Source organism: Tachysurus vachellii, chromosome 10 (genome assembly GCF_030014155.1).
Source record: "Tachysurus vachellii isolate PV-2020 chromosome 10, HZAU_Pvac_v1, whole genome shotgun sequence".
NCBI lineage: Eukaryota > Metazoa > Chordata > Actinopteri > Siluriformes > Bagridae > Tachysurus > Tachysurus vachellii.
Genome location: NC_083469.1, coordinates 8,945,866 through 8,973,711, shown reverse-complemented (window position 1 = coordinate 8,973,711; position 27,846 = coordinate 8,945,866). Strand labels below are relative to the sequence as shown.

The 27,846-nt window shown below is 38.1% G+C and overlaps 1 protein-coding gene across 2 annotated transcripts in view; it reads right to left on the bottom strand.

Moving 5' to 3' along the window:
• The window catches only part of kif6 (kinesin family member 6), a 95,613-nt gene that overhangs the window by 47,120 nt on the left and 20,647 nt on the right, over nt 1-27,846 (bottom strand). For both annotated transcript variants that reach the window (XM_060879294.1, XM_060879292.1), the window contains exons 7-13: nt 26,399-26,605; nt 25,825-25,968; nt 23,859-23,945; nt 19,301-19,404; nt 15,379-15,484; nt 12,418-12,577; nt 8,571-8,768 (exon numbers count right to left, since the gene is read on the bottom strand). In XM_060879294.1, the coding sequence (XP_060735277.1) occupies nt 8,571-8,768; nt 12,418-12,577; nt 15,379-15,484; nt 19,301-19,404; nt 23,859-23,945; nt 25,825-25,968; nt 26,399-26,605 (1,006 nt within the window). The remainder of the gene's footprint in view (nt 1-8,570; nt 8,769-12,417; nt 12,578-15,378; nt 15,485-19,300; nt 19,405-23,858; nt 23,946-25,824; nt 25,969-26,398; nt 26,606-27,846) is intronic.

Below are 27,846 nucleotides of genomic sequence, written 5' to 3'. Positions count from 1 at the left end.
TAACTCATCATCTAGATTGTTAGCTAGGTCAAGTCGCTATCGTAACTATAATACTGTGTTGTAGAGCTGCACTACATTATGGAACTTTGATCGCGATGTTTGCTTTCTACGCTTGATTTCTCATTAGCGTAACCTAGTATGTCACTTGAAAATGTTCTTCTGAAACGTGATTGATGTAGCGACAAGTAAACACAATTAAAGCATTCCTTTAAGTCTTTTAATAGGCTTAAATAATACATGCATCGTGCATATACTGATTAGTTACCCATTAGGACTCAACCCAACTAGTGCCAACCAATATCCATGACCATTAAAACACTTTCACAGAATGTCTCCACATTGATAAATCCACGTCATGACTTTATATGACCAAAAACAAGCTTCTATGGCATGAGCACAGGAAGTAGCAAGCATGTGGCCTACAGTATATATGACTGTGGTTAAGGGTGGAGGATGAAGGCCTACTCACTACATCAGTAAAGTGTAAACATGGAACAGCACTTGGTTATCCACAACCTATACATAGCTATATGGCTGTTTGTGTTTGGGTTGCACACATCCTTTGAGACTATAAACCCAAATGTACTGCTGTTGGCTTTTATGTAATAAACAATATTTTTGAAAAACATAAAAGAATAAACTAAAATGGCCTATATGTATTTTTAGTAAAACCTTCATGTCTTGCACATTATGAGTTTTCTCTAAACTCAGAACAGTTACATTTCGTTACCATTTCTCAAAATGAGAGATTAAACTAGAATGAAATCTTTTGGGAGCAATCAAAAGCAGCGCACATTCCTTCGCCAGCTGTTCTGTCCGTGATGTAGGCCTTTGATTAGATTGACGCAAATTACTTCTGGATAACATCAGGTCCATCCGTTCTGTTTTACACTGCATGCAAAACAGAAGAAACAACAGTGGAGTGCCTGCTCTCCTACAAGACAAACTGTGTATGACAAAAGGTCTATAAATTAAAGATCATCAAGCCTGAATATAATTTCCATTTTAAATTGAATCAGTGTTTTTTTATTCTATTCTGGGTTAAAATAAAATACTAAAATAGATATGGAATTTCAGTAGAGAGTTGGAAAAGTTTGCTTTTGTTGCCAGTCTTGGTATCAATTGTGGTAAAGCGTGTAGTGCATTAAAGCACGCAGAAACATTTAAGAAAAGAAATCTGTATGAAGCCTATTTAGGGTAAGCATTTTTTCTAAAATGATAGCGTAGCAGAAGAAGCTGGAAGAAAGCCCAGATGCATCCAGCGACTCACTGCTCCTCACCAGATCCTGCAGCCTGGTTGCAATTATGCCAGGTCAAAAATGAGATATATGATTGGACCAGGCCAAGAACTCCTCGGTACCACTGAGGTTCTTATCCAAAACTGGTCCTTCAAGGATGAAAATATGATTTATATTGTATTCAAAGGTGTAGTCAAATCCCTTTGTAAACAAGGTTTAATGTAAAACGTTTTTACAATGCGGATGAGGATGCTTCAAAATCAAATTCTGAGGTTTAATATTATGTTTTGAATCAGTACACAAAGGAGATCATTCACCAAACAAAAACTGCATCTACACTCGCAAGAATACACACACCAAGAATTAGTTCATTCAGTTTTATGTAGTTTGTGTAGCAATATTTTCATAATTAATTGATATATTCGAAATTGACCTCCGATAGCATGTTGATATTATCATTCTGGGTAAGGTGATGGTGGGACTGGAGGTAATTTAAAGTTAGCTAGGTATCTAAAGGCAAGTTGGTGTAGCCAATCCACCAAACAGCATTTGTTTTTGCTAAAGGACCCAGAGAGCCCAGTGAAAATAGACATGGGGAAAGCATCCACACCGGCATTAAGCTCAGGATTAAGTCTGATTAAGTAAGGATTAAGGATTTAGTATCTGGTTCCCATAGTTGCTTGGAATATTTTTTTAAATCGACAGGTGGTTGAAACACTCAAACACACATTGCCCCCTGGTCAGCTCTTGCACATTCAGATCCCCCACTGCTTAGAAACCTCATCACAGGCCCAGGACCTGTTAGAGACTTTACATCTCATACAGTAGTTGACTTGGGAACATCTGGGAATCTACCATAAGGAGCTGAAGTCAATAAATGGATATAGGGAAATCTCTGTGCTACCACTGTGATCCCCATTAACCCTGTACTGCACAGCATTGCCCTCATGCAATGAAAAGCTTTCTTAAGCCCAATGTCCAGTGAGTCTTTCTTTAAATGATCGCAGTCAACCAAGATATTCATAAAGGATAAGTGAACTATCCAATACAAATTGGGAGTCACTATCTGGCATCATCTGAAGGTGGGACTTACTTTTCTGCCATATGGTCACAGGAGCACATGGTGTGAGACTAAGATTATATACTTTGTTAATCTCATATAAAATGAAATTAGCTGTCAATTAAATATATGTGCAAGTATGAGGTGTAGAGTAGCTTTTTGTATTGGTTTAATTTTTTATTTATTTATTAATATTTTTTTTTGCATGTTAACAAATTACGTTTTTCTTTTTCGGTGCCTCAGGGCAACATTGTGCCATTGTGCCACTTCTTATGGATTCTTCTGCTGACAATGTCTTATGATGTCATCCCATATTACTTGCATTTAACACAGTAAAAAACCTTAAAATATATTTAGTCAATGAAATTTAATTTCATTTTACCTCTTTTAACAAATTTAGGCATAAAATGGACAAATGTTCTATGGAAGATGAGCATGGTTGGCATGTTAGGCAAATCCCATCTGAGATTACAGTAAGGTTGAGTCGACTTCTTCTTTCAGGTTTTTTTTGTTGTTCAATAATACAGTATGGGAAACGAAGGGAAAGTACAGAGTTCCTGGGTGTACAGGAACACCCAAAGTAATGTGTAGAAAGTTATCTACGCATTTGTTCCAAAAACAAGAAATTTCACAAAGAGTGAAGAACATGCAGTAAATGACATGACTAACATTCATTCATTCATTCATTCATTCATTCATCTTCTACCGCTTATCCGAAGTACCTCGGGTCACGGGGAGCCATCTCAGGCGTCATCAAGGCAGGATACACCCTGGACGGAGTGCCAACCCATCGCAGGGCACACACACTCTCATTCACTCACGCACTGTAAATGACATGACTAACATGACAAATATATTACATATATACATTATACCAATCTGTGCCTGGATCAAATTCAATATGTTAATGAGTTTGAAGTGCTTTTAGCTTTATTTCTAAATTATTTATTGCCATTTAAAAGGATTTTGTAAACGTGCTTTTGCTCTTGAATTTTGTCTTATGATCTCATGTCTTAAGTATGACTTATGATCTCATGTCTTAAGTAAAAAAGTGTGACATGAACTACTCTTTCTCCCCATTTTTTCCAATCCATTTTCACATACAGGAGCTCAGAGATGCCATAGATGACAAAGAATGGCTAGTATTGCAGTGATTGACAGGAGACAGAATAACATCATCCCTCTCACACCAGAAAGCAGGACAATTTTTTATCTTTAGACTCCTGGCTACAGATGGTTGTGGCACTATCGGGTTACAAACTGGCAATCTCTCACCATTAGAGCAAACGTTTAATCTGCTGTGTGTGAACGATGAGATGATAATAACAGAATATTGGATGAACACACTGTACTAAAAAATAAAGTGTTCTCTATGCCAGATGAAGATTCTCTAATGATAGAAATGGGATTAAAGAAAATGACATTTTAAAGAAAGACTACTTATATCATCACTGGTTCGATGGCCGTTTCTTAGGAAACCAATACATTGGGACGTACATTTTTTTGTGTCTTCAGATGAAATTTTTGCAATAGCTCCCACCCTTAATACCTATTTGTCAATCATAATTTCTTATAAAGATACATTTACATTTTTTTTTTTTTTTAAATATCTGTCAGGAATGACAATTTGTGTAATCTTTGACCATATTTAGTTTTGCATGTTCAAAAAATATATAAGAAGGAATATTTCTGGAATGTTCTATAGCAATTGTCATGATAAAACATAATAAATTCAGGAGATTTAGTTCTAAAGGTGAAAAGGTGGTCATTTAAACAGACTTGCAAAGTTAAAACATTCCTAAAGCTCATTTATAACTTCCATGTTACGGAATATATGGATTCTATAAGGTTCCGCAATGCCATAGAAAAAATGTCATTAATAGAACTGCGGTGAAAGTGTATTGAAATGTATGGATGTTAAAGACAACTATAGCAAAGAGTACACTGTAAAGAAAGAAATAAAGAACACGACCATGAATAACACACAACTTTTCTCTATAAAGGAGATCGATTTTTCTTTAACATGCGAGCCATGCTCACTTTTGCAGTGCAGCCTTCTGGAAACCACAAGGTGAAGTCTACATGACCAACATCTCCAACACAACACGGCAACATCATTATATCGTAATCAAAAGCAGAATGCTTACCATCTGGTGAAGCATTTTCTGGCAGTGTGACATACCATGTAAATATCCATCACTTGCAGAGAAGGGAAATGTCTCTGAAAATGTCATTTAAGGAGAGAATATTTGCCTCTGAGGATTTTTTGCCAAAAAGGTTTCTGAATGTTCCAAGTCAACAGCATTCTGCAGACGCTGCAATGTTACAGATTTCTTAAAGTTTTTTTTTTTTTTTTTCAAAGGCTGACACTTCTTAAGTGTTAAACAAACCCCAGAGTTTAATGGACAACATTTAAACGTCTCCATATTTCATTCATGTCAAATAAGGCTATGCACTCAAGTCTCGATCATTCGCTTGTCCTCTGTCGACACGAGTGTGTTTATAGTTGGCCACACTGGCCTTGCTACGATTTATTACTGCACGTGTTGGCGGAAACCAGAAAGAATTATGACTGTACATTTCAGGGGAAACCTGGTCAGTACATTCAATAATAAAGCACTGTTGTCAGAAACGTTTAGACTGCAACCAACTGCTAATGCGTGATGTGTCATAGGGTTGTGTGGACAGAAGCAGAAGGCTTTGTGTAAAGAAAAAAAACAACAAAAAAGCAGAAACCTAGAAATTCTTGAGCAAACAACTGAACAGCTGCACTGTGAAGATCACCTCTGTATTAGCTGTGATGCAATGGGCGACAGCTGGGATACTGTCAGAGGAGGAATGTTTAAGGCAAACTTGAGTTTCTGTGATATGGAAGGATATGATATCATCTGAAATCCAGCCCTTTAATTCCCACAGCACATACTAAGGTGTGATAATGTAAGCATAGTTTGCTAGAGAGAAATCTGGGACAAATGTGCAGCAGAAAAGTAGAATACATATACACCTTTGTAAATCCAACACTCCACAGTTGTCCATTAGACAGCATGCACGATATTTTGATGAGTAACCGATTCTCTCCTAACTAGCACTGGACATCATCCAAACATGTGTTTGTTTGTTAAGCATCTCCTCCTTCTGAGCCCTGCTTGCAATTACTGGTCCTATTACTGAACTGGGCATTATTAACCAAAAATGTCCAGGAAGAACTGGGTGATCCAGGGCCTGTGGTGGAGCACACAGGAGCAACGGCTTGGTTCTGGAGTTGCTGGCTTGCTCTGAATCACCAAAGCCATGATCACAGTAATTATCAGAGCTGAGGTTTATCATTATTTTAAAGGCTCTACCAAACCAAACTGAAAGAATGAGAGCCAAGTACATTGCAGTTGATGAAGAGGATCTATGTCTCTGGCTCTTTTCACTGCAGTTCTGAAAGGCAGGACGCTTTGCTGTTCCGATTTCATCAGCTAATGGAACATGCTGACAAGTTCTTAGTCTGTAATAAGTTAGGAATAAAAGCACGACCGGGTGATGTGATGCTGATACCCCGATGAAGCTGAAGCTGAATTTGAAGTCAAAATATACACTGATGTATTTTATTCATCTTGAACCACATCATTTTTTATATATTTATTCACCATTTAGTAATTTTTTTACAGTTAATGTTATATGGTAGCAGCTATAAACCATCATCCTCACCAGCATCTGTCAGCAGGTCGACCCGCACTCTGATGTGGGTGGCAGCCACTTCCGGGTTGGACACCATTTTATACCCCCGGCGATATACACTGACGGTGTATCACCAAGGCCACCCATGATCACCAAGGCCACCCATGGGAATCGAACGGTGGCAGAATTTGTGGTCTTGTTCTGCACCCCAGCTGCATATAGTGGGTGGACCCAAACATGTGAAGCCTTATATCATGGCCTTTCTCCAGAATTGAAGGACGATCCTGCCACCTGGGAGTTACCCCAAGAGTTAGATGATCTTATCTCTCTCGCCACTCGAGTCGGATCTGGGAGTGGCGGGCTGAGAGAAACCCCAGCCCATTTTGGCGAACCATTGCTCGCTCTTTCACTACTCCTTCCACCTCTCCTTCGCTACCCTTGACCTCGGCTCAACCCATGCAGACCGGTCGATGGCACATCTCATCCAATGAGAAGGAGCGGCGTAGGGCCAATGGATCGTGCACTTCCGGGGTCGGTAGCCATGTTGGTCGTGGCTCTTCCGGGTTGGACACCATTTTACACCCCATTACTATTTAAGCACGCCGACAGTGAACACTCTTCACCAGATGGTCTTCACTATTAGCCCCCACTCGTGGAGGCCTTATTCCTTAAGTTTCGATTTCATTCTTTTTGAAGTTTCTTTTTGATGGAAACTTTCTCTTCGCACCAGATTTTTTGCCTGCTCTTTTTTCGTTGGATTTTTTGGGACTATGTCTACCAGCAGTTGAATTTGTGGATTACTATTTGACTTTGTTTTTCTCTTGGAATACATTTACGTTTACAGAATTTGGCAGATGCCCTTATACAGAGCTACTGTACGTACAAATGTGCTTTTAAGTCTCTTCCATTGAATCCGTTAACTCTGGTTCACTAGGATACAGACTTAAGATACCATGAGCCTAAAACACTGTTCAAATATACACACATACAACAACATTCTGTTTTTACTACTGCATTGTTATCCCTGAGACATTTATTTAGGTTGCTCACCTTGGAATACTTGGATAATTTTTCTGTTGTGCTTTGTGCATTTGACTGTCTTTTCACCTTAGCCCTGCCTCTGCATTTGGATGTACCTTCATTAAAGTCTCTCATTTCCTTTAGTCAACTGTGCTCTGCGTTTGAGTCCACTTCTACACCCTGACAGCATCTTCTGTCCCTCACCAGCATCTTCTGTCTCTCTGTCTTAAAGTTAATAAAACAACATGTTACATCTTGTAACGTTAATGGTAAGAAAACACACAGCCCTTCATCCTCAAAACCTTCCCTGTGTGAGAACTTAAAGTAACAGCTTTACTTTTGTCTGTGACAAAGAACTGACCCTAAAGACTCCTTCCAAAAATCCCAAAATTTTTTTTTCAAACTGTGAATGTTATAGGTCCACCATACAAGTCTCCCTGTATGTTTTTACTATAGAACAGAGAAACTTTTGCAATTTTAGAATGTAAATCTGTGATTCAATTTATTGTCATAGCTGCTGGTGTAGATGATTAATCAAGATCTTCTGACCAAAAAGAATCTTGAAATAAGTAAATATTTGCTGGTTTAAAAAAATGTAATGGTATGATTCACATTGTTTAGAATGTTGCTCACACGATGTTCAAAAGCTGAACAACGGAAATATTAGTGTTATTTTATAAATTTTATATAAAATGGAAATGTTAGAATGTTAGAGTTAGTAAACTTTAAGCAAATTGGAAATGTTTACTTCTCTGATATAAAAAAAAGCAACAAAAATTTTCTGGGAGAAAACCCATAACATTCCGAAAACATTCTAAAAGCATAAAATGGTTAGTTGGGTAACTTTAGCTTTGAGCAAATGCCTCTGGAATGCAACCGCCAGGTTTCTGGGTAAATTCCTCAAGAAGATTAGTTCTCACAGCAGTTAATACAATGAGAGGAACCCTTGCATTGTCATGCAGCAGGATTTCTCAGGACTTGCTATCAACAGCAGTAGCAAAGTTTCAGTGTTCCGTCTTTGTGGCGTTGTCCATCATACATACGCACACACACAAAATTACACTTAAATACAAAGCCTTGTTTTTTTTTCACAAAGACAGCCTACATGTGTTCCCTGAAAATAAGCAAACGCAAACTAACACCAGAAGAATGCCATGGTGTTCACAATCCTCAGACGACGCACTGGGGCTTCCCTTTGAAATATTTCCAGACCATTTGCTTCCCTTCTTTTAATCTATTGTACTCTAAACTGAAATCCATGAAGCTGTGAACATTCCATTACGTTTTCATTATGATCGTGGAACTTTTATGTTTGTGAGGAGAAACGGGTGGCCGAAATTATTGCAAGAAGATAGAGCATGACTGTTGTTCAGGGAGAACAAACTGCTGGAGCATGAACAATTACCAAACAATTCACAGAAGATTAGTCAGTTCAAGCATAGAACCTGTCTCTATGAATTCATCCCAAGTGTGTCATCAGGCCTTCATCTTAAACACAATAACGTTTAGTGGGTTTGGGGTTAAATGAATGTAAATGTAATGATGTAATGCAGAGACAATTTGTAGAAGTGTGTTTGATTGCTCACCATTTCGCTTGTACTTTACATGTTCGGCATGCGTGGTGTCGTCTGAAGCTTCCTGCTTTATTCTTTTCTCATTGTCCGTGCTAGAAGATGATGATAATGATGATTGGAATGAGCTTTGGGAGCTGCATAATTTTGCTATTTGAGCATTGGCTTCTTGAACCTTGTGCTTCTCTTTCTTCAGCATGCTCACAAGAATACCTAGAACGCTTAGGTTAAGAATCATACTGTGGGAAAATGTTAACAGGAAACAGATTTTGTCATTAGAATTGTTTAATCCTGCTTGGCCTTATTGTGAGTACAGGGTGTACAAAATACCCCCTGGAAGGTACACCAGTCCTGCCATAGACCAGATGTTTTCAGTCATATCCATAAAAATACAACGTCCGCACCATCATATACTGTAAACGTGATGCTGTATCAGGTGCAATGAAAACCTGCAGCAACACTCGCCTTTTTGTGCCTCAGACCGTCTTACATTAATTCTTTTGAAAGATGAACGTCTCTACAGTAACGGCTGTAAACCCTGTAAAAAGAGCCAAAGGGCAACTTTTTCATTTTTATACTAGAGAAGGAGATATTTAATCACAAGTCTTATAGAAACCACTTGTTTTATGGCTTCCACATTCTTTTCTTATTTTATCATGTGGGACACGACAGCATCTAGTTTAAGCTCCCTAAAAATGAAGCTGGTCAGCAAACACAAACTCATAATTCCCCATGTCTGTACGACAGCTTGCCTCTCAACGTTTAGATAAATGACTCAGTATTTTTAGGGCAGAAAACATTTTCATATGTCTTCTGTGGAAACAAAATCCCGGGACAGTGAGGTCATCTGACCGCTTCTGTATTAAGTCAAACATATTGCAATAAGTTTACTGCAATTTACATTTACATTAAATGACATAAAATCTTAAAGAAAACATAAATGATAAAAGAAACAAATAAATAAATAAATCTAAAAAAAAAAATCCATGAATTAAATTGATAAAAACAAATACAAATAATTAAAAATCTATAATAATCATATAATAATCAAAACTTTTAGAAACTTTAGACTTACTGGTTGGTAGTGACGATTTTCACATCCACTTACCCACTGACCTTCACAAAGAACCCCCTGTCATGTACAACTATACAGTGGGTGGGCAAATGTCTGTGTAAGTACAGGATATCCCTCAGCAAGTCTCAGAGCTCTGCTAATATACATGAAAGGTGATACCACTGTCCTTCAAATCTTGCAATTAACAACTCTAGATGGTTTATAAAGGTGTATTAGGACTTACATGACTTTTATGACTTACATGATAGGTTAAATTTATAGGTCTTGATAGGTCTTGTCTCTACTTTAATTTCATAGCTTGTTGAAGTTCTTCCAGAAATCGTGTGTGATATCATAAAATCACAAAGGAGCAGACTGGTGGTTTTATCATTCGGCTCGATGCGGCTGAAACTGATGCAGATGTTTTCGAATACTAGCGTGTCATTTTGACAAGGCCATGCTATAGCAGCAGAGGATGAACTTCAGATTACCACTCCTGCTCCAAAATACACAAATCTAAAATGTCAGCACGATAACCTGCTGTTTACATTGGAGATAAACTTGCACCAACAGATGATCAGGTCGCCGTCTGAATTTTCCACCGTACGGAGGCAGACGTAACGACACAGGGCCATGTGGTTGACATGCTAATTTCCCCCAAAACCCCAAATATGTGAAATTTCACCCTTAAACAAGCAACATTATGGTTAACTAGGTATAAGAACTTTCAACAGGAAGGAGATGTAATGTTGGAATTTTATGTAGCCCTGATTATTTACACATAAATTACACCATGTTATATTTTATAATTCATGGTTTGAATTCATGAAACTGTTTCCTATATTCCATTCATTATTCTCATGAAATACAGACATCCCATGGTGCCTTTTGAGGTCTTGCAGAAGGAGCATGGTTTGGCCAGTTTACAGCAGAAAACGAAAGTCATTTTGGGGGATTTTTATGCTGATTTTGTTCAAAATATTTACTATCGTCACCTAGACCATGTCAAAACCTGAGTCATTTATAATGCTCATAGAGAACCATTAATCTGCCATTCAATACACCCTTAAAACCAAAGGATGAATCTGGCAACTTAAAGCGTTCTTCAATTTGTCCTTCTGGGGGAACTCTTAAACATAGCTAGAATGATCCATATAAGCCTCAGGAACTCTTTTTCCTAAGACTATACCTTGTATTTTTACACACTTTGATGTAATGACTGTGTGATGAATGGTAGACACTACGCAGTGGGAAACAGATAAAATAAAACTCAGTAGCTCTGTTATTCTGTGCATTTATATTTCTGGCATGGCTGGGTCCACTTGTCCCTCTATCCTGAAGACTCTAAAATAGAGCTTCCTTGAGGTTCTGTATAGATCTTTGAGGTTCTTTTCTTGACCGATGGAACCTCTGTAGAACCCCTTGGAGAGTAATAAACCATTTATATTAGAACATATCTATAATTCAAAGAATAAATAGATAGATAGATAGATAGATAGATAGATAGATAGATAGATAGATAGATAGATAGATAGATAGATAGATAGATAGGAAAATTGGTTAAAAAGAAAGGTGCCATTACTTTTTGTATTTTAGACTCTGTGTAGATGTGTTATGAAATTACATATTTTAGAAGTAATTAAACTTTTTAATTATTTGGAGTTCTTCTGTTATCAGTACTTTTTAAAATTCTACATAAACCAATGTTTATTTTTAAAAAAACTATACTTTGTTTGAATTATCTAAAGTTATAGTCTACATTTTTTATATACTACTACTACTACTACTACTACTACTACTACTACTACTACTACTACTACTAATAATAATAATAATAATAATAATAATAATAATAAATATAGCTGCAAGCAGCGATACCGGGGTCAAGCCGATCAGATGCGCTCAGAACATTGCTGATTAACGCTGATTAACCATACCAAGTTTCGTAGCGATATGGCATTGCATTCGTAAAAAAATGAACTTAACGTGAAAATTCAAAATGGCCGACACACAAAATGGCCGTCCGAAAACCGTTTGGTATCGTTTGGTATCGACTTCAATGGCAGAAGAGGAAGAATAATAATAATAAGAAAACTAACGATAACAATAGGTGTCTATGCCCCTTCGGGACTTGACCCCTAATAATAAGAAAACTAACGATAACAATAGGTGTCTATGCCCCTTCGGGACTTGACCCCTAATAATAAGAAAAATAACGATAACAATAGGTGTCTATGCCCCTTCGGGACTTGACCCCTAATAATAAGAAAAATAACGATAACAATAGGTGTCTGCGCCACTTCGGGGCTTGACCCCTAATAATAATAATAATAATAATTCTAAAAAGAACCATTTCACTTGGATTCGTGGAAGCCCGTTCTTTTTGGGTTCTATACAAAATACCATTTATGACACGACACATTTCTACCCTAATGGGAGTGGATTGATCAGGATTGTTTGCTCCCATCCATATCTCCTGAGGGATTCCAGGCATATGAAAATGTTGTAAATCATATGCTATGTCCTTCACACTTACCAAACCTCATCCTAATTAAGTACCTATGAAGGACAGCTTAGATATCACTCTCCAATTCCTGGGAGAATTTCTTTTAATGCTGTTTATCCTTCCATTACATTTCCAGAAACTTTAAGCCAAAGTTTATTGAAGCTCGAGCTGTCACCACACCAGGACACTTTATGCTGGTTTATCCGTATTTTGCACCCAAACAGACATATCCATCACATGCAACAGGATGAATTGTACGCAAACCACACTCCACATTGCTCTGTAATTTGAATGAAGGATACTGATCTCATTGTCACGCTGTGTTAGCATGTCCTTCAGTTTGAGAAACTCTTTGTTGACTGGGCTCTGTGGACCGTCTCTAGTTCTTGAAGATGAAAGAGGACTAATATCACCAGCTCCATTTCCCTTGCTCAGCTCAGCTGGTATCTCTTTCAGCCTTACCTGCAAATAGCAAAGCACCTGTTAGCCTTTTTTTTTTTACTATATAGACACAAACAGGTATAAACCCACAAACAGAATGAGGAAAGGTTCACAAAAATAGTTTGATGTTTTTTCTGCTTGACAAAATATACAGTGATAGTTACTACTGAAAGGATCTAAATCTTAATATATAAGATCAGTATTGTCTGATCTATATAGTTATATACAAATAGATAGATAGATTCATTCATTCATATAAGGAGTCTTTGTTGTAAATGCTTTGTAACAGTTAAAGTTTCCCAAGAGAGAGAGAGAGAGAGAGAGAGAGAGAGAGAGAGTGAGAGAGAGAGAGAGATGATGATGATGATGATGATGATGAGGGAATAACTGTTTATCGCAGCTATAACATTAGTGATAACATGACATAACTTGTCTATAAGATATTCCCCAACATTTAATCCATACAATCCATAAAATGCATTAAAATTCATTAATAAATGAAACACTGTAATTGTTGGCAAATCGCTGTAGTCTAAGCAGTGTAACACACTTCAGGGCATGCTGTTATATACAAATACCACGTTTCATAGGTGGATTATTTTTGTGTGAATTATTTTCATATAACAACACAATCCGTTCTTAAATGTTCTATCAAGTGCTCAACAGCAGTTTCTTTTTCAGAAACACTTCCAAGTTGAACCCCTTCAGGAAGTTAAGAATCCTGGACTGGAAACAAATTCAACAACACTATTACATTATACCCTATGAAGTAAGGGTTTATGCAATTGTGATAAAAGTATAACGTGAAATTATTTGGATCCTTTGGATCAACCTACCATTCATGTCTTTGGACCGGGGGAGGAAACCAGAGTACCGGGAGGAAACCCCTGAGGCACGGGGAGAACATGCAAACTCCACACACACAAGGCGGAGGCAGGAATCGAACCCCCAACCCTGGAGGTGTGAGGCGAACGTGCTAACCGCTAAGCCACCATGCCCCCTGAAGTATGACATTGCCCCATGGTTTCTTTGCTTGAGAAACCGACAGTTTTCACCTTTTGCAGTTTATGCTAATATATAGGTAGCACTACTTCTAATACAAATGTATTGAACTAGTGCCTTAGTTATCACCTGAAAAGGCACTGTTACACTCATTAATTTGTTCTTAAGTAAAGCAATTAAGTGTACTGCTTTTCTGTCTGTTTGAGGTCAATGAAAAGTAATTGATTGCTCTTTTTTATGTGCTACAAATCCGCTAAAAGTGCTAAATCCCTCACAAAAGTTTACATGTTCTTCAGTAACAAGGCTTAATCTTTTCTTTAAAAGAAGGAACAAGAACCATAAAACACTTTTGGATAACAACTAGTTTTGGCTGTGACAGGGATATAAAAACACAAATAATCTCAAATTAGATGACCCATTTTTAGTGTTCATTAAAAATGGAAACCACTTGGCCCAGTGCCTTGTGTTTGGTCCATAGTGAACGCAGACATGTCTAATTTAAACTGTGTAAGGGACGGTGTGGTCAGGGAAACAGATTTAGGCCAACCAGAGCGTTAATTAGAGTCTTAGTGGGTGTGCAAACATGCAGCTTTACCTGCCAGATAGTGCTGTGTATTCTTGACTAACATTAAAAAACCTGAGAGTGCTTTATGGGAACAGGCTTTCACAGGACAAAGGAGAACGTTTTTGTAGGAGAATGTTCCTGTTTTTGGCTACGAGAATAAAAGTAGCAGTTAGCAAATCGTTTTGCTGGAAAGGTGCAGGTTTCGATTGAGTTGAAACAGCACAGAATGTGCTTTGTTTTAAAAATAAATAAATAAAATGAAATTAAATGAAATGGGGGTCATGGAAGCCTTTATTATCACACCATATACATTAGAGCACAGTGAAATTCTTTCCTTTGCATATCCCGACTGAGGAGGATGGGGTCAGAGCGCAGAGGCAGCTATGATACAGCACTCCTGGAGAAGGGAGGGTTAAGGGCCTTGCTCAAGGGCCCAACAGTGGCAGCTTGGCAATGAATGGGCTTGAATGCCGATTCTCCAATCAGCAACCCAGTGCGTTAACCACTTGAGCCACCACTGACCACAAATAAATAAATAAATAAATACATAAATAAATACCAATAGAAAGAAACTGCTTCATATCTGAGTGTAGAAGTGTCAAAAATCTAGAGGCATCTGAAACCCAGACCTCAAGCATGTTATCCAAATTCTTCACCACTGTGAAATAAGAGGAAAAAATCTGACCTTTACTGCAATTCTGCAATTCTGGCTTAAAGCAGACTTCTCCTTTAAGTTTAAGTGTTTAAAATACTTAACTTCTCCGTTCTAATTGGTCAAGTAAACAATACACAAGTGCTAAAATGTAATGTCCAGCGATAAAAGGTTTTCTGTCTTAAAATGGACATGTAGTGGATTTTAAGGCAGTGAAGGCTTCCAGTGCAGCAGCAGTAAGGTCACTGTAAGGATGGCCTGACCATGCGCAACATTCACTTCATACATTCGGTTTCTGTTTGCAATTTCCAAAATGCCTCCAGAGACAGACATCAAGGAACGACAGACAAAAAAGGTTTTGGCAAAATGGAAGTGAAATCTAGTGAATACATTTAAAAATGTTTCCTTCTGTTTCTTCTGAGAGAGAAGAAATATTCTGGCAAAAATTGGCATTCCTATAATAATTGAATGTCATTTTTTAAAATTGGAAAACTGGAAAATAAGACTCAAACAAGTCACTCACATTTAGTTAAAAAAACTGAAAGCCAGAGCATTAACCAAATAGAAGGATACAGAAAGAGCACAAACATGGAGGATGCATACCTTTAAGAGAGAAAAACAGTGTCGTATTTTTCTCATATCTGGTCCGAGTTCCAGAGTCACTTCAGGGTCAGGGTCATCAAGAAACACCTTAAGCTGGTCTTCAATCCTACAGCAAAACACACACACAGCTTTCAAATTATTACAATATCTAAATTAAGATTTCTATAAAAACGGTCAAATATTTATTTCTTTGTGGGGATATTGGGCTTAGAACAAGACCTAAAAACTAACAAGATACACAAAGGCAAACACATTTCTGTTCCATGCACTGAACACAAACATCTGCGGTTCGAGTGATTGATTTATCACTACATCCACCGACTACCAGCTCAAAAACCTAAAACCCCTGTCACGAAAAGAAATAAAACAAAACGAAATACACAAAACAAAAGACTGCACGCTCCATTTTCCTCCTCTTTAACACATAAGTTTAATCAGTGTTTAACTCAAGACTACAACATGTTTAAATTCCGCTTTGTGTAAAAGCAAAATTGTTTACTTTAGCCTGATCATGGCTTCCACAGAGATGACCTATTGATAAACTACTGCATGAATCCCCTTCCAAACAATAGCGTTCTGTGGCCTGGACAGAACCACTGGAATCAAAGATGGCTGAGAGGCCAGACTGCTCCGAACTCAGACACCAATGAGCTCCTTCACGATTTCCACTCCAGCATGTCTCATGTCAATAGGAACAAAGTTTACAGAAATGAAAACTTTAAACAAAAGCCCGTGCTTGGGATTCAGACTCCTGGAAGTCATCAAGTTCATTCAGCTGGAATCTGAATTCAATCCATCTTCACACAGGGTGTTGGAGTGAATAAATCCTGACTTCTGTGCCTATAGCTGTGTTTTTTCAGGGTAGTCTAAATATTCAGATTTTGTACAGTACTAGAACTATCATAGGTATAAGCATGTTGTGTCCAGACCACTGTTTTCTGTTTCAGCTATCTTGAACACTTGGCAACCAGACAGCGCCACCTCATTAGGAAAATATCAATCATGACTGTCATCAAATCTATCTGCTGCTGGCACAACAGGCATGGTCAGGAGGACAAGTTAATGTGTGGTGTGATGGGAAAAAGGGGAGCCATCATCAGCGAAGAGAGATACAGCCACAGGTAAAGACATCAGCGTGCTAGAAAGAGGTGAGGCAAGCATTTCTGAAGCCCACATGTTCCCAAACCCATGCCAGCACTTCTACCAGTCCAAGGAGTGGGAAGAATGTAATGGGGAATCAAGACTTTTGAGGGCGGGTTCCTGGCCAACGTAAGCATGCAACTGTTTTTCACAGTTCATTCAAGACACAGTATGTGTAGGAATCTAATCCCGACTTAAACTGCTGACACAAAAAATCAAGCTACAAAATTATGACATAACAAGCTAAAAAAAGGCCTAAAACAATAATCCAGCATTTATTTTATATGTAGGATATTCGGAGCACCTCCAAAGTTCAATTCAATGTCTTTTGTTTAGGGCTTTTAACAAATTGTTGCAAACCAGCAGGGAAATACATAGCTATAGAAATATCAGAATATAAATAGACTATAAGAATAGAATATAAAAAACGTGAGAGGAACCACAATCAAAAGTGAACCTGTCCTCATTTAGGTGACTGGATAATACACTATATTAAATGCAAGTGTGGAAACAGGAGCTTTTAAAAAAAACAGGAACATTTTAAATGTATAAAATCGGCATAATTTCTGAATTCATTCTAGTTTTACCATTAAATCTTAAAAAAAAAAGTCCCTCTGTTTTCAGACCATTTTCATCCTGTGCACACATCACTTATGATTCATCTCCAATCTGACACATGCTGCTAGTAAGAGACAGAAGTCTCATTAAGGCTTGGGTAACAACACTTGACATGTGACTGTGGCTCACAGAGCAAATTCCTTTTGAAAAAAATTTGGTTCTACCCTTCTTCCAGATCTGTGCACTCACACAACCCTGTGAAAAAGATTTGCCTTTAATTGCTTGCTTTAATTATTTTCTTCTCACATTTGCTACAGTTTTATGTTCATCTTTGAGGTCATAGAGTTTTCCTTTGGCCCTGTAGCTTCTCCCTTTTTCACTAATATGTACCATCAGCTGTGTGGGTGTTTAATGGGACTGGGATCTTCAGAACCCAACAAAAACAGAATGAGAGCAAAGGGGCTTGATACAGAGCTAGAGAGCAAAAGCACTTTTCCAACAAGAGTCTTACTTTAAACTTATGTTTTATGATAGTGCTATTAAGTATTATATTTAACACATTTAAAAAAAAAAAATAACACAGTTTTGTTTACTTCCTGTGGTGGCTGACCTATGACATAGGAAGACATATAAGCCACCAAACCTAACCATCCTGGCTAAAGACAAGGAAGAAGTTCTAGGCAGAAAATTACACTTCTTTTATCATATTTGGAGATCTGTTTGCAAATCCAAATTTACTCCGACATTCATATTTAACATATCACCTCAAAGTTAAACATCCTACTGAAACTATCTCTACAAGGCCAGCACTCTATATTACAGGACTGTGGTACTGTGGTGAGAATGACAATATCTTTAATACTAAAATGGTTTGTAAAAGCTAATGGATAGCTAATGATAGTTTGGCTAATTGGAGCTTAGGCTAATTGGATAGTTAAAATCTGGCACCCAATTAAGATAGTGGGGACGATAAAGTGAAAGAAATTAAAATTAAAATGCCATTATAACACGTTTCTAATAAGAATTAGTTATGACTAATTACAACAAATTGTGTGATCAATTAATTAATATTTAATTTTTTTAATTGATCGACAACCCGAAACAGATTACATTTTTTAAAGATTAAAATTAAGTTACTGTTTATCGCTAACATCTATCCCTAATTAGAAAGCCAGAGCTGATGGTGGCAAGAAAAAAACTCTGAGATGATATGAGGAAGAAACCTTGAGAGTAACCAGACTCGGTAGCCAACCCATCCTCATTTGGGTGACACTGAACACTAAATAATGGATATGTAAATAATGTCCTTTTAACTGTCCAGTAAATTAGACACATTGTTCTACATTTGGTTGTTGTGGTTGTTGACAGATATCAAGAAGCTGAATTATCTAAGCTATGATGAATATAGAAAGGGTTTTTACTGCTGATACAAATCTCAGGACAATAGGTGCGTATAGGTGCGTACTTTATATGTTCACTCACTTACTTGCCCACTCACTCATTTACTTACTTGCTCACTCACACTCACTCTCACTCACTCACTCACTCACTCACTCTCACTAAGTGTACAAATAATTGTGAAAAACTTAATGGTTTTAAAAGGATGTGTCCATATCTGCAAATAAATGGGAACTGGATGGATTTAAATGTAAGACTACAGCAACAACATGAGGAAAATGCACTATAGATACTCAAACTCATTATCATGATTTAATGCCTAGGAATAACAAACACATCACATCTCCTGGAACAGTTTTAACTCCATCCTCTATTAGCTATTAGCCTTAAGGAGATCAAAGTTCCCTGCTGACCTGAGATGACTGTATCCAAGCACATGCTGCTCTGACCATTACACACATTTCCTCAGGCTCAGAATACCCACACACAGCGGCCACTGGCCACATGAACCTGCTGAACTGCTGAATCTGACTTGCGGCATGTCAAGACTGCTAATTTTAATTTAAACCCACATGCCAAAATGGGTTACTGGAAGATAGTAAGCGTTAACTGACTTAAAAATAATGGCATATCAGTACAGCAGCCTTTCCACTTCAGGAAAACCTAAAGTCACATTGACTATGGAGTGTAAGTCCTATTGAGAGAAAACACAAGAAAATATCTCTTTTGAGATATTTACAATTTGAACTATCATTTTAGACTTTTTAGTGTGATCGGATGGATGACTATCTAATGTGTGAAGGATATTGATGAAGTCTTTCAGTACCTCTGGATTTCTTCTTGAGTCAGCTCATCACATCTTTGCTCTCCAGTCACCAGAGCTAGCTCATCTTTTAAGCACTGGATCTCCTTCTTCAAGCGAATGATCACCTGTAAAGTGACAAAGAGCTATGATTTATCATGTGGGCCACTGTTGTTCAATTCTGTTTTAGTAATCGGCAAGGTTTGTATGTAGAATAACATCCATCCATACATCCATCTATTCATCAATCCATTCATTCATCCACCCATCCAACCATTCTCACAACCAACCATACTATATAGCCAAAAGTATGTGAACTCGACCCTAAAACCCATTTTTGGCTCTAAGATTTGCCAGAAAGTAATCACACAATTGTCTACAATAACTTTGTATGCAATAGAATTAAGAACCTACAGTAACTGAAACTGAGGCACCCAATCCATGACAATGCTCCCTGTGCTTAAGCAATATCCATTCTTTGCTGAGGTTGGAGTGGAAGAACTGGAGTGGCCTGCACAGAGCAGTAATTGACCTTAACCCCACTGAACACCTTTGGAATGAACTGATATGCCAACTGTGTGCTAGGCCTTCTTGCTAATCTTCTGGCTGAATGACCACAAGTTCAGTGGACTATAGGGGACTAAAGGGGAGGTGCTCAACAAGCATGTCGTCGCTGTCGGGCGGAAACCTCGTATGTCCAAATTTGGTCAATTTCATATTTTTTCACATATCGATGCTATTGGTCAGTCCCCACGTGGGTCTGTTATTTTTACAAGTTATTAACCAATCTAAAGTCTTGAAAATAGCTTGAGCGCAAATCTCATAACTCCATTGGACACTTCAACTGTCCACCTCTTCCTCACTCCGCGGCAGAGTTTCGCGGCATATTTCTCCTCAAGAAGAGTCGCAACGAATCAACACGTCTTCTGAGGTAAATGTCTTCAAAACACTGGGCTCAAAGAAAAAAAAACTCTCTACTCCCGCTAGTTCTGATGCTCGTCTGAAGACAGGAATTTAGCGCAAGACAATCCACTGCAACGCGGACTAAACCCTGTACACTGCAGATAAGGTACGGCGTTTTTTTAATTTCATGAAAAATAACATCTTTGGAGACATGAGGATTCCGCCCGACAGCGACGATGTATAGAATGATGCTTGATGTAATTTTGCCATACTGTATAGTAAAACCAGCCGTGCCTTAAAAAAAAGATGGACTAACATAACCAGCATGTAATACATGGTAGTTGCAAACAACCAACCACCAGCATTTCTACCTGTTTTTTGAGGAGGCGAAATCAGCACAGGACAAACTCAAACCAGTACAAACCAGCTTAGGACGGTATTAAAATTTTGTTGGTTTAAGCTGCAGGGAGACAATTCATTACTCAAGGATCAAGAAATAGAAAGAAAGCTAAAGAATAGGGAATGGACAGCTGTGCCATTATTATAAGCTTTGTCTAGTCATTGAAAATAAAAAAGGTCTTTAAGCTATTTTCATTTATTAGAGGAATACACTAATTTACTAAATAATCCACACATCCAAACTTGCAAAATACCGCCACTATTGCTTTAATGTGAATAAAATCTCTTTTAAAAATAAACATGAGCAAATGGCAGCTAGTAAACTCACTTTAATTGTGTACACAATTTATGAGACCAACCTCTTAGTCTATACTATATAAAAGCACATTGTACATTTTCTTTACAGTAAAAACATGTAGACATGATTTGTTGTCTCAAATCATCTCTAAACAACCAGTGACCTCAGGCCCGAACTATGGTGAATGATGAATCTCAAGAACCCCATAGTGCTATATTCATATAAAACAAACATTTTCACTTGGAAATTTACTTTAGCCAAGACTTTAGCCATGCAAAGAAAGGACAAGCAAATGAAAGTATTCATAGACACACTACCAGGTCTCCACTCTTATCCAGACAGCCTTTCTGAAACAGGGTCAAAAGGTCATCTTAGGTATGACCTCACTACAGCTTATGGCTTGCTTTCATCATAAACATCCCAGGAGGATAAAGCTAAATCTATAGGGTTCTAAGCTAAGGTCCCAGGTCATCCATCCAGACATCCTCTTTACTTTGATCATGGACGGCCATGGCCGATGATCAAAAGTCTCTTGGGTTTTGCAGACTGAACTTGATACTTTGTGTGTTTTGGAGGCTAAACAGGGAAAAGCCCCCACTGACAGGGAAGCCAAGAGTCATTACTATAAATGGAATAGTGGCCAGCATCAGTGGCGTCAGTAGACAGGGTGCTCACACATTTTCGTGTATTTACATTTGTAATTTTTTATGTTCTTAAACGTTTCCTCTTCCTTGTGTTACCACATCTGAAGTATCTGCATAAACAAACAGTGGACAATGACGTAGAATGAAACTATGCTTCAAAGTAGATGGAGAAATTCCAATGAGAGAAACAACTATATGCTAACATCTAGACAATTCTTGCCACATAAGTGATAAAGGTTAAGGGTCACAGATTGTAAAACTACATAAACTTAGAAGACAAGCACGCCCATCCACTTTAGCGGAGTCAGTCATTTAAATGTACATTTTGAGTTGATGGTCAATCATAAAGCAACTGGCTCTTCCATGTTCCACTAGTGCAGCTGTGTGTGTTGCTCAGTGGTTTTAAGAACTTTTAATGGTCACATCTTTGGTTGTCTGGCTCTGCTCGAACCCAAAACTACATGCCGGCAACCAGCGTGCATCACGCCCTGAGGCTGATGCAAGAGGCTACAGGTCCCGTAAGCCAGGAGTTTTATTCTGGACTGTGAAACCACGCAGGAACCACAGGAACAGCATCAGCTCCAAGTGTCTGAGAATAAACTAGCGGTGCACGCAGAGTAAGGCGCTGCATATGACCAATGACATCAGTATATGTACAAATAGGACTGTGGTAGATTCTGATTTCATGGTCTTCATTTGCAGAAATGAAATGGGTTTAAAACACTGAACAGGCCAACTTGATCTACAGGTTTGCTTATTTTATTGTAGATTTATAGACAGCTGGTACTGTAGCTGGCAATAAATGAGACAAATGGCAAATAAATTAGGTTAAGCAAACAGGATTAAAGACAGAACAGTTATGATTCATGCTTTCTGTATGTGTAAGCTCGCTTTTGAATATTAACAATAAAATATATAGGGTTCATTAGGTAAATTCATAAATGCAAAACAAGTCGCTGGCTGTCTGGTCAAGTCAAAATGTCTGCAGAAATGTAATTGTTCTGGTTCTTTAGGAATTTGAAGATTCATGATCCCCTGCTGGAAAGGATCAAGAAGGATCAGTAAGTGCTTACAGAGCACTGATCCATGTATTGACTAGTGAAGCATGAAGTTCTTATAAGCAATAAAGATAAACGGAGGGAAAGCAGATCCATCAATTATAAGATGTCTTATTGGAAAATCTACCATTTATTTATTTCCAAATTTGCTTTTGCATACTTGTTTTAAGCTACATGGTTGTTTTATGATTTTATGAGTGGGCGACTGGGTTGTAGCTTCTGAATCAAACGATAGCTGTAGGATATGAGCCGTGCCTCATCTCTCCCATGCAGACACTGGTTCAATTAACAGGCAACCGCAGACTCTCTTAAAAATACCTCTCCAGGGTTCAAAACTGGGCAGCCAAGTTCTAAAAGCCTTAGCAATGGAAAAGAACTAGAAGAAAGATGGCTGTTTAGAGCAGAGGTGATTACAGAGCTATAGGTGATGGAGGTATAGTCTGTCAATATGCCTTTGTTTGGAAACGTTAAAGGAAAGTATCTCTGCTGAGCTGGATAACAATCCCCCAATCAGGTCTGAAGCAAAAAAGATTGGGACTGTACATTTTCCTGCCTTAGCCTCCCCACAAAATGTTCCATAAGAGAAAATTCAATAGTTTTCATCCAGTGAAAACAAATCAGAAGCGTTCACTCGTTGCAGAATGTTTACTTTAGCTCTCGCTGTAGTCAACAGTCACACTCAGGAGATGATGGATGGGATGCAGGCAGGCTAGGAAAGCCCACTGTATCCCTAAACACAGCCAATATTTAGAGATCAGCTTCTTGCTAATTTGGTGAACCACACAAGCCAAATAGGTTTGAATTGACATCACGGCTGTGCTCTTGGTTTAAAACATGTCTAACTGTCTAAAGAATACTATATCCACTTAAAAAGAGCCTGTTTACAATTTAAACCAGCATCAATATCAAGCTGTCTTCGCTATATGGTGGTTTTGTGTTATTTAGCAATTGTGCCTGAGGTACAATCAGTAGGCACAGTACCAGTGAGTGATGTCATAACAAAATTGTTGTGTTTTTTTTAAATGGACTGAAAATATGATGCAAGCTGTAGTTTTTCCACATTTTCTCTATGTGCAGACTTGCAGCCAGTCATGGTGATGATATAGTGGTATGATGACCATGTAAGCACAAGGAGAAGAAGACTCTTTTTGGTTTCCACCCACTGAGCCAAGCCCTGTCTAAGCAATGTTTGAGCAAATGTTAGGTAATGAGGTAAACATGATAGCAAGATGTATGCACGATGTGAAACGATGTGTAAATGAACAGGCATGCAGACTCACAAGTGATGGGTCCAGCTCTTCATTTAGGAGAGCTTCGGTTTTTATCATGGCCACTCTCTGGGCAAAACGGCAGGTCGAAATTGATTCCTGTAAGAGAGCTAGTGATTAACACAAGAGATTTGAAATGCCACAGGTTATTATGATACATTGCATCTGCTTTTACTGGCCATTTTATCAAGATCATTTTCTTTAAAGTGTGTTTTGTAAGTTAGCCCTTCACCCCAAACACTGATGAAAGAGACCACAATAAGACCACAGCTGCTCAGAAAGTGTTTGGGTGACGGACTATTCTCAGCAATAACGTGTTGAGCGAGCGGGAGGAAAAATAAAGAAAAAGAAATTGTGTCTGACAACAAAAAGGAGTTTTGACCCTGTGTAGGTGGGTTGGTTCTGACTATTTGGGATCAGCTGGTTTGTGAGCCACGTTTGGTGAGCTGGAGGACAGACTACGGGACATCGCCTCGGCTGTGCGGACGGACGTTTTGTGAATCAGAGGATCGAACGTTGTGAGAGGGAAGCTAAGTAATTGCTTTTGAACTCTTCAAATTGGTGAGTTGTATAAAGTGCTCCAATGGGCCCCAACGACAAGCGCTTTGAGTACTGTTAAGTTTGTTGTTTTATTGATTTTAAAAAGCATTTATATATATTGATAAATATATATCAAATATTTTATATAAAATATTTATCAATATTTTATATAATTTACTGTAACATAACAGCAGAGCTTTGATTTAGATTTTTTCACGTTATATCAGACTGCAGTTACTTCTCCTCTCCACTAGGTGCCCACTGCACTTTTTTGTTGTTGAATAAATAAGTTTATGCATTGACAAAAAAAAAAGAATTTATTAATTATTTCCTGAAATAGTTAGGCTGCAGCTGCAACAATAAATTCCCAGAACTATAACACCAAAGCTCACCAAACGTGGCTCACAACCCGTGTTCAGAGCGATGCGCTAGCTCGTGTAGCTGATAGCATTAGCTGCAATGGACGAAAACCATCCGCTCAATCTGTAGAGGAAAGGAAAATGGGCTCCACGGGACCAACTGATCCCAAATAGTCAGAACCAGCCCACCTATACAGGGTCAAAACTCCTTTTTGTTGTCAGACACAATTCCTTTTTCTTTATTTTCCCTTGCGCGCGCTTCTCTATGTCTCTCTCTCTCTTCTCTCTTTTTTCTCTTTTCCCCTCCCACCTGCACTAATTAACAGATGCTTCCAATTGATTCATGAATCAAATAAACTTGATTGGATAATGTACACAAATGCTTTCAGATGCTTTAAAACGCAAAGCATCCATGTACATTAAAGCAAATACAGCAAATAAATACACAGGGCAACAAAAGTGACAAAATTCAATACTGTTATCCATACCCCTACTTTACAGGTGCTTACACAAATGTGTATATTAACCCTTTTATCCAGTAAACTGGTGTTCCCTTCTTCTGGAGAAAGGAAAATTGATTTATCAGATTTTTAATCAGTATAAACAAATGAATTATATGTTTATCCGCAAGTCTGATCTAAAATTAGTCAGGACACCTCTGATAACATTACACAGAACTGAAGTTGTTGAAGGTATACAAATCTAGCCATTTTTATTTATTTATTTATTTGTTTGTTTGTTTGTTTGTTTGTTTGTTTGTTTATTACTTTTCTGAGAAATTATTGCCCCAACTCTGAGTGTCCACTTTCATATGAGCCAATAAAGTGTTAACACATTTTGAACTCAAAGAATGAATGAAGAATCACTTGCCCGGTCATCTTCACATGCTGCTACTAGACATTTAGAATAATGATGGCTGAAACAATTAAAGACATGAATCTATCGAATCAGTTCTCTCTTATACATTTGGACTTTTAAGAGATCCTAGGAACACTGCTGTATTTGTGTTCATAATGAGCTCGAAGTAATAAAAGAAATAGCGAATTAGCGAGTTGGTGTTAAGTGTCACAAAGCCTTACATCGACATTCCTCTTTTCCACTGACACCATGGCAATCATGGTGGTCATGCAGTTTCCCCCCAGACTGTCTCTGAGCACAGAGGTCATCATGGAGTTTCGGTAAGGAATGTGTGAGCGATTCTTCTCTGACAGAGCTGTGATGACCTGTAATAAAGTCATTAATACGGACATTTTCAGCACTGTGTCACACCTTTACCTTTACTTAACATTCTCAATTTTGGTTAAAAGGATCGTGCAAATTTCCCTTACAGTCTACTCTGTTTTGGTTAAAACTCAAGATATGGGTTTTTTTTAAATCTATAATGAAATAAATATATATGTGAGTGAATTGAGACATGTTCCAGCATTTTGATTGCTTTAAAAACAATGGAGATTTAAAGTGGAAAGGTCTAGATCTTGATCGCTCGTAATAATTCAATATAATCGTAATATATATGATGACATTTTAGTTAATTATGAGTGTATTACTATGAAATTCACACTTACAGGCCACAACAAGAAATTCTCTATGTCTAAAAAATTCTGTCCAGTATTATCACAGAAAGCATTAGGAACACAGCAGCTGATGTCTGACCTGCTCAAGGTAGTGCAGAGACAGGTTGATATACTTGGCCTCAGTAAGAATATGGCCTCCCACACCAGACTTCCCCACTCTCTCAGAGCCAGCCAGGTCCACTAGGTGCAGCTTAGAGCGACGTAATGTGGCTGATCCTGGCTCTCGGCTGCACACGTGAATGGTGAAGATGCAGTGAGAACGTGTGGAGGCTTGATTCATTGGGGTCTAAGAGACGTCAGGTAGAAAACATATACAGTCCAGGTAAGAAGGAGAAGGAGAACATGACAATAAACACATAGATTAGAAGCGCGAACAATACTTTGTGTAGGAATTGCAGTAGATACAGCCATCGGTAATTCAGTTATAATGTAGGGATTTTGTATTTTGTACCAGCACTGCTCGACTGGTTCCACCTTCTCTCAGGGTAAGAGGCAAGTATACTACAAGACTCTTCTATGTTCTGGCACCAAGGTGGTGGAATGAACTTCCCCTAGAGGGCCGGACAGCTGAGTCACTGGCTATTTTCAAACGGCGGTTGAAGACCTACTTATTCAGGAAACACTTCAACTAGCACTTCTTTCCCTATCTTTTGCATTATTAAAAAAACTGACACTTTTTCACTGTAACTTTGAACAAATGTTTTAAACTCATGGTATCTTAAGTATGTAACCTTGTGAGCCAACATTAATGTATCCAATGATGGAGATTTAAGCACTTATGTACGTCGCTCTGGATAAGGGCGTCTGCCAAATGCTGTAAATGTAAATGTATGTAAATGTATTTTGTATAATGCTGTTCTGAGACTGACTGACATCCCATCCAGGTTCTTTTTCAGCTTTGACCCTTGTTCTAGGATACACAGCTATGTTGCTGGAAGTGACTGCTGCTTTGTCCTGTCTCACAATTGTTTTAACCAGAAGGGAACTGAAATCCATGCTGCTAAAGCTACCTACAGTCAAAGTCCAGCTAAACTAAAACAGAAAATTTGGACTAGATCATATTTTCATTTCCACAAAGTTGAGCTTAGAGGAAAGGAAGCTCAGATATCGGCTTATCAGAAGATAACTGTGTGAGTGGAGAGTGAGTGAGAAAGATGAACAAAGTTAATGAGGTGCTTTGAATCGAAAAAAGAAAAAATAAGAAAAAAAAAAAAGAACCATGTGTGAGGTTCCTTACATGATTCACAGATTAGAATCGATAGGCAAAATGCGTGACTAAAGACTGGTAAACTATAGTAATCTGAATGAGGTTCTTTCACTAGAGCCAAAAATAACCAGGTCAGGTTAGGCCAAAACACAGAGACAGCAGCCTGGTTCTACGCCAACTCAACAGGACTTTTCTGCAAGGAGTAAAAGATGAGAGACTGTATATAGCCTCAAATGACACATTAAAGCACATGGAATCCCCACAGCTAAATCAGATTAAGGCCTGCTGTATTTACAGTGAGATGACACACAGGACTCTGC